This window comes from Sinocyclocheilus anshuiensis, unplaced genomic scaffold, assembly GCF_001515605.1.
Source record: "Sinocyclocheilus anshuiensis isolate Anshui unplaced genomic scaffold, SAMN03320099.WGS_v1.1 scaffold102, whole genome shotgun sequence".
NCBI lineage: Eukaryota > Metazoa > Chordata > Actinopteri > Cypriniformes > Cyprinidae > Sinocyclocheilus > Sinocyclocheilus anshuiensis.
Genome location: NW_015542330.1, coordinates 31,801 through 39,095, shown reverse-complemented (window position 1 = coordinate 39,095; position 7,295 = coordinate 31,801). Strand labels below are relative to the sequence as shown.

The 7,295-nt window shown below is 33.2% G+C and overlaps 1 protein-coding gene across 1 annotated transcript in view; it reads right to left on the bottom strand.

Moving 5' to 3' along the window:
- LOC107690985 (arf-GAP with GTPase, ANK repeat and PH domain-containing protein 3-like) overlaps window positions 1-7,295 on the bottom strand; it is a gene marked incomplete at its 5' end in the record, with an annotated part of 61,795 nt that overhangs the window by 23,386 nt on the left and 31,114 nt on the right. The window contains one exon of the mRNA XM_016489432.1: window positions 6,688-6,849. Within this exon, the coding sequence (XP_016344918.1) occupies window positions 6,688-6,849 (162 nt within the window). The remainder of the gene's footprint in view (window positions 1-6,687; window positions 6,850-7,295) is intronic.

Genomic DNA, 7,295 nt, shown 5'->3' with positions numbered 1-7,295 from the left:
CACATTTTTTGCAGGGTTGGCTATAATATAATATAATTATGTGATTGTATTATACATATAATAATATAATTACATTATACACATTATTGAGGTCTCAATTTTAAAGAATTTATCATGAATTATCAAGAAATTATGAAATAATATATAAAATATATAACAAAGAATATAAACTACAATTTAAATTTACAGTATATTATTCTTTTTTATATTATTATTTAATGCATTTAATGCCTACTTTATGGATTTTACGAAATGAAAGCTACTTTATCATATTTATTTGGAACTTAATGAATATAAAACCAAAAGATAACATTATTCATAAAAAAATGAACATTAAATGGTACATGGTAAAAAGTCTCTACCAGATGACATTTCTGCTATCATACCACCTATCTCTAAATAAAAACTCCACACACAACTGTAAATTTAGATGAAATGTTGAGCGTGGTTTTAAGGCAGCGGTTTATCTTGAATGTGAAGTATATAGATCTCCGTCTGCTCTCATCTCCGATCAATAATCTCCATATGATGACTCGAACACATGCATATGATTGTCAAAGACTCCCATTCACTGCATGGCCTCAAGCGAACGGCAACAATCCAATTAGTTTGACACTCTCCTCAATTATCCGATTTATTCACGGGACTTGACTGCAGGTCAGAGATCAATACAGAGCCAGCAGCTTTGTGTCTAAATCAAGGACTAAAGGGCGAAGGTCTGTCGCCTCAGTTGATCTCTCTACTTTGTTTACATTTCATGCTTCTTTTTGCTGGAAATCAACCACAAATGTATGACGGGATGCACAATTCATGTGGATAAATGTTGCACAAAGCTCTCTAGAACTACTTTAGTAGTATTTGTTTCTAAATGTGGTCAAAATAAGGGAACATATTTCATCTGTAGTACAAATTAAAGCAGTAAGAATATTGACTTTTGATTTTAGTAATTAGCAGATCATGCAAACATCTTTCTTGAGTGCACATATTTCGTATTTTAGTATTACAAAAGGGAATACATTTGGATAACATTTTGGCTGTGGTGATACAGTTTCTCTCCTGCTATTATGAAAAGCAACACAATTATCTTGCATTGCACTGTCCAACGATTACACACCTCTGCATCTCAACACAGACAATTACTCTGTTGGCTGGCCATCTGATAAATTAGCCATTACAACAGGTAATTTCAATATGAAATTATTAAAAAACAGTTTCTGATGTCAGCAGCTTGAAACCACAGAGAATAGAGGATAATCGACATTCATTTTGTGCTTTAGTTGTTAGCAAGCGCACAAATAACAGTAACTGTTAATTCAGTAATATTTTTTTTAATAAAAAGGAGTGTAAAAGTTTATTGCTAAATCTAGTGAGCTGCCTACTTAGAATTTGAATGCACTAAAATGCTGTCTAGATAGGCTCACTAGGTTTAGAAACATATCCTATACCTCTCTTCTCTCTATATACAGTGGTCAACATTCATAACTCACATCCAAATGAACAGCAGTTCATTTTAATAAAAAGAAAATCACTTGACCGTTAAAAAAAAAAGAGAAAACGGACCATTAATTGTTGCATGTCAGGATCAACAATACCAATTTTTTAACTAATCCAAATGTTAGGCTTCAGATATAATATTATATGTACAGGGTTTATATACAGGTTACAGTTTTTCCACTTAAAGCAATTAAAAGTACAAAAGCCAAAATAAAAGAAAAAAATTTAATTAAATAAAATTAAAAAATTTAATTAAATAAAATAAAAATAAAAAAAACACTTCAAATTAGTTTATTTAAATATAAAAAAAAATAGTATTTTTCATTTTTATTTATTTTATTTTTTTTTAAATATTTAATTTAAATTGTATTTAAATGGAAAAAATATGTTAGGAAAAATATGTTAACAACTGCATCAAAACTATTTAAAAGCGTCCCAGGATGCACTGAGGTTGAGTAATAGTCTAGAATAATCAGACCTAGAATCTAAACAAAGATGAAGCTAAACAAAAATAAGAGTTTTAAATTGTTTAACATTTGTTGGTTGTTTCCATACTTTCATATGCATTATTTTAAAGAACCGATGACTTTTCTCTTATTCTAAAATAAGGAAAATGTCCCAAACATGTGACTTTTAGTGAAGGTCTCAGAAAATAAAAGTGAAAATGCACTGCATTAAAGGAAAAACGAAAGCATTGTATCTACAAAAATTACCTTATGACTCTGAGTTCTGTTGATATAAAATGTGCAATAACACAAGCTCCCAATCAGCCACTGGTGCTCAGAAATTAGCAGTAATGAGACGGAGAAGAGCAGGTTCTGCCTGACTACATCCAGTTAAAATCCAATCTGAGGGACTGGAGGCAAAGAGGGCAGAAACAACTTACCTTAATTAATACGCTACAATAAAAGAAATAAAGCAACATTTAAAACCACAGTCTTTCTCTCCTCCTCGCTCTTGCGATCTTTCATTCATGTTTCTATTCACACCGCATTCACACTCAGACACACTACCATTTCAAAGGTTAAGGGTTGGTAAGATTTTTTTTAAATGTTTTTAAAGTCTTGTATCCTCACCGAGGCTTCATTTATTTGATTAAAAATACAGCAAAAACAGTAATATTGTGAAATATTTTTTATAACTTAAAATAACTGTTTTCTATTTTAATATATGTTTAAATGTAATTTATTCATGTGATGCAAAGCTGAATTTTCAACATCATTACTCCAGTCTTCAGTGTCACATGATCCTTCAGAAATCATTTTGATATGCTAACTTTTATGCTCAAGAAACATTTCTTCTTATCAACGCTGAAAACAGCAATCTTTTCATAAATAAAAACATCTTTAATGTCACTTTTGATCAATTGAATGCATTCAGTATTAATTTCTGGAACTTGACTGCATCCATCAGGAATAAAGCATTTTTTTCCTTTTGAATAATATGTACTGATAAATCATGCACAATAAGACCAATAACATTTACTGAAACACTAACTAGGGTCAATTTTGGTCTTTAATTTGAGATCTGTTCCAGGAACCTGAAAAGCCCCAAAAAATCTAAGCAAATTAGCACAGAAAGCGAGAATGAAGAAGAGGAAAACAAATTATGCATCCCATCTAATGGAGGCTGATGCTTCTAGTCCAAACGCCCTCTGGGTCAGACGCCTGCTCCAGTACCACATCTGGACCTGCCAGTGTGACCCGATTGCTATTCTGTCAGAGCACACAGCCACGCAACCACAAATCCATCACATCAGAGCAAAGCCGCGAGGGGTTTAAGTCAAGGTGTGTGTGCGTGTGCTGCTTTACAAACTCCAATGGGCGACAATCTTGAATCCAACACATGTGCGCTAGTACACTAAACAGGTCTGGGCCTATAGAGATGCTAGCTGGTGTCTAAGAATTAACGGGCAGCTGGGAGGAACCAGACCTGCCTGTGCCATCTGTAAATGTCAGCGGCAGCGTTTGCTCATTTTACACATCATTAAAGGCAATATTCCTAACCTGTATTAGAGCAATCAGCACGCGCCCATTACTGACACGGGCCTGGGGGGATACGGGCCAAACACTGAGGAGGCGAGAACGCACTCACCGTCTCTATCAGACGCACACACACAGTGTAAACAGTAACACCCCTTATACACACACACACGGCACTTCAGACAATGAACTGAAGGTAAATGCAGACATAAACAGACCCCAACAATGATCTGATGCATGTGAATATACAAATATATACAGTACATGCAGTCGCATTTATCTTCTTTACAAGGTCTAACAGAGGCACAGGGCTTCAAGGAACCAACACATTTGGTCCAAAAACACATGAAGCTTCATTTGCTGCCGGCTGTCTGGAAGCTGGGCAAGTGTATTTATCAGCCTGGAGGATCAAAACAAGTAATGCCACCTGGACATCATTATATCAGTATAAAAACTATTTAAAAGTAAAAAAAAAAAGAAAAAAAAAAAGGATAGGACTAAATACTTTGTATTTAGAGCAAAAGTGAATCAGGAACCTGATTAAATGATTGGAAGATCATATTGCTTATTTTATATACTGATTATTTATATGTTCAAATGTCTGATTATCGATATGCAGAACCAATATTAAATTGTTTTATAAATAATAAAAACATAATAAAATTTTTTTTTATGTTTTTCTAAAAACATAATAAAATAGCAGATTAAATATTTCATATTTAAATACATTAAATACATACAAAATGTAATAATTTTAAATATATATATAAAACAAATAATAATAATAATATAATGATAAATTTGATTTTATAATTCATATTTTAAAAAGTATTTAAAATTGTGTGTTTAAATATGTAATTACCAAAAATAACAATAATAATGATTAGATTAGATGAAATATGAAAAAAACATAAAATGTAATAATAATTTTAAATATATATAAAAACAAATAAAATAATAATAATAATTGTTACTATTAATAATAAGAATAATAATAATGAGAAAATAATTTGTTTTGAAATATTAGCTTTAAATATTTAAACATTAATAATTTAATAATTTAATTCAAATGTAATAGTGGTAATAGCTGGTACTACTACTGCAGTAGTAGTTATACATTTAAAAATGTAATAATCATCACAACTCCTACTAGTGATAATACCTATTATTTTTATATTTAAATTTAATTATTTTATTATTACATTTTAATGTTTAAATACGTTAAAAACTTCACAAATTATCCAAAAAGTACATAATTTGTTATTCAAATTTTAAAAACTATACATTTAGTTCAGTCTAATTTAATGTTATATTTTATTTTCTTTGCTATAAAAGAAGAATTGCAAGTGTGCAATGAGAATGCAGCCTTATTTGTTAACTACATATAAAAAATAAGTAGATTTGTAGAAACTGCATGTTTCCTATAGAAGACTACAGAAAGCCCAGATTAATCAAGCTCCAGAATGGCAGAGCAGATCGCTTTCCTTTACAGCAGCGAAGATAAAGGTATGGTCACAAAGGCATTAAAGCTCCTGTCAGTCAGTCCTGGATCATCTTTTAAACACCTGAGATGTTCATTATACCGCCGTACATCCAGCGGGAATGGAGATGCTCCACTGAAGCTGTTCAAATGGAGACACTCTGCATGTAGAGGAATTAAAGGCCTGTTTGCTGTTGGATTCAACTTAAACTCAGGGTCGAGACAGTTCAAATGGTCAAGGCCTGCTTGAATCAAAAGAATCAGCACTGAAATGAACTGATTCACTAAAATGAATCAGACTTCATTTAGTAGTCTAAGCATGTCTTAATTGTGGACGTTCACGTAAAACCATCAGCTGCCCGAGGCTATTTGTGAATCAGCGCTGTAAAAATCTCCCGGACACTTCCCAGAGACGTTCGCTCATAATGCAAAGCACGAAAAAGTTGCCTAACCTTCTTCGAAAGCGACAGCACATTTGATTTATGATGCTTCACAACAGCTAAAATTCGATTTCTGCCAGCATTCGCCGCTTTTGATTGCCCCGTAAATGAGATAAACTGATAGCAATTTATTCAAGGATCCAAGCGCCCCCTCCACCCCTCCCATCTCTCCCACTCCTCTGCCTTCAGCAGATACAACTTGCTCCATGTGAGTGATTCTCATACTTAAGCAATATGTCTGTATTCTGCATGCACTCACCAGATCAGACAAGCGCGCACTAATAGAACCTTTCAGGCTGTACAGGGGCAAAAACGACGACGTTCATGATGGAAATTGCGTCCGCACACACATTCAGCTGCTGTTATTCTGCCAGATGACCAAGCCAAGCTTAAGAAAATCAGAGGTTAGACCTCGTACTCTTGAGGAACTGTCTGCGTAATGAGACAGAACGAGCGCTAAGAACGTCTTTAACTCCTGCTGCAATGGGAAATGACCACGTTTGCGATCCCTTGAGCTTGTAATGTCATCCATACACATTTAAAACGAATAAAACAGCCACAACAGTGGCGCTGGATCATTTGATGCAATTTTAGCTCATGTAAAAACACAATTAAACTTGATCCTGGTCGCATTTAAATAGCTGAAACGGATGAAAATTAAACAAAAATCCTTCTTCAAACCCTGAATGTCTTTATACCACCTACAGATATTTATTCATCATTTAAGTGCTTGATTGTGGTCTTTTTGTGTGACTTCAAAGATGCACATAGGCTAAATGTAGATTTATTGAACAGTTTTCCAAAAAAAAACAAAACAATTTTATTAGGAAGCGTCTGTGTCTTCATCATTGATGGACGGTGTCCATCTAGTTGATGGATTTTGCCTATTGGCAACAAAACAGCCTGAGGGAAGTGCTTTTGTTTCCTCAATAACAACCAATTAGGAGACTGTATTTGTCATTGGGACGGGCAATAAAACCCAAGTGGCACCGTCTTCATGACACATCATCTCTGTTGTACATGGCACAAAACAATGGATCAACAATGAATTTTTTCTAATTCAGAAAAAGATTGAATTATTTTATTAGCCACAGGCCAACTGGACTTTTTTATATGAGAGCATTTTGTACCTAAAACAAGCCTACAAATGCTAAAACGGTTACTGATATCCAATAAACTACTGGTGTTTGTGTTATTTTGTTACCAATGGGACAGTGAGATATAGATGAATCAGTAAATGGTAATTTTTTGTACAAATAACACAAACTTGTACAGTTTTGCATCCCTTTACCTTCATTCCCTGCAGAAAGGCCGTCCGGTTTGGTGATGCCTGTGCTTTTTTTCCGTCTGTGTTTCTTGCGGTTGGCATGAGGTGATGGTGGAGGCTCAAGTTTGGGACTGGTGGCGATGTTCATGCCAGGGGCGGAGCTGAGAGGATCTGACATCCCATTGGCTGGAGGAAAGAAAACAGACATGAAGTTCAACCAAAGGTGACAAAACCTGAAACCCTTACAGTCAAACTCCACAAACATTTTTGCTACTTTTTTTTTTCTTACTGGCCAAATTGTATTAACTTTATATAAACTATGTATTATATTTCATTCATATATATATATATGTATATATATATTAGTGCTGTCAAACGATTAATCGCATCCAAAATAAAAGTTTTTGTTTACTAGGTGTGTGTACTGTGTATATTTATTATTTATATATAAAGATACACACATACAGCATACATTTTGAAAATATTTACATGTATTTACGTGTATATGTATATTATATATAAAATTTATAAACGTAACATATCTTTCTTAAATATATACATGCATGTGTGTGTATTTATATATACATAATATATCGCGATTTATCTTTTGACAAAACAAATATATATATATA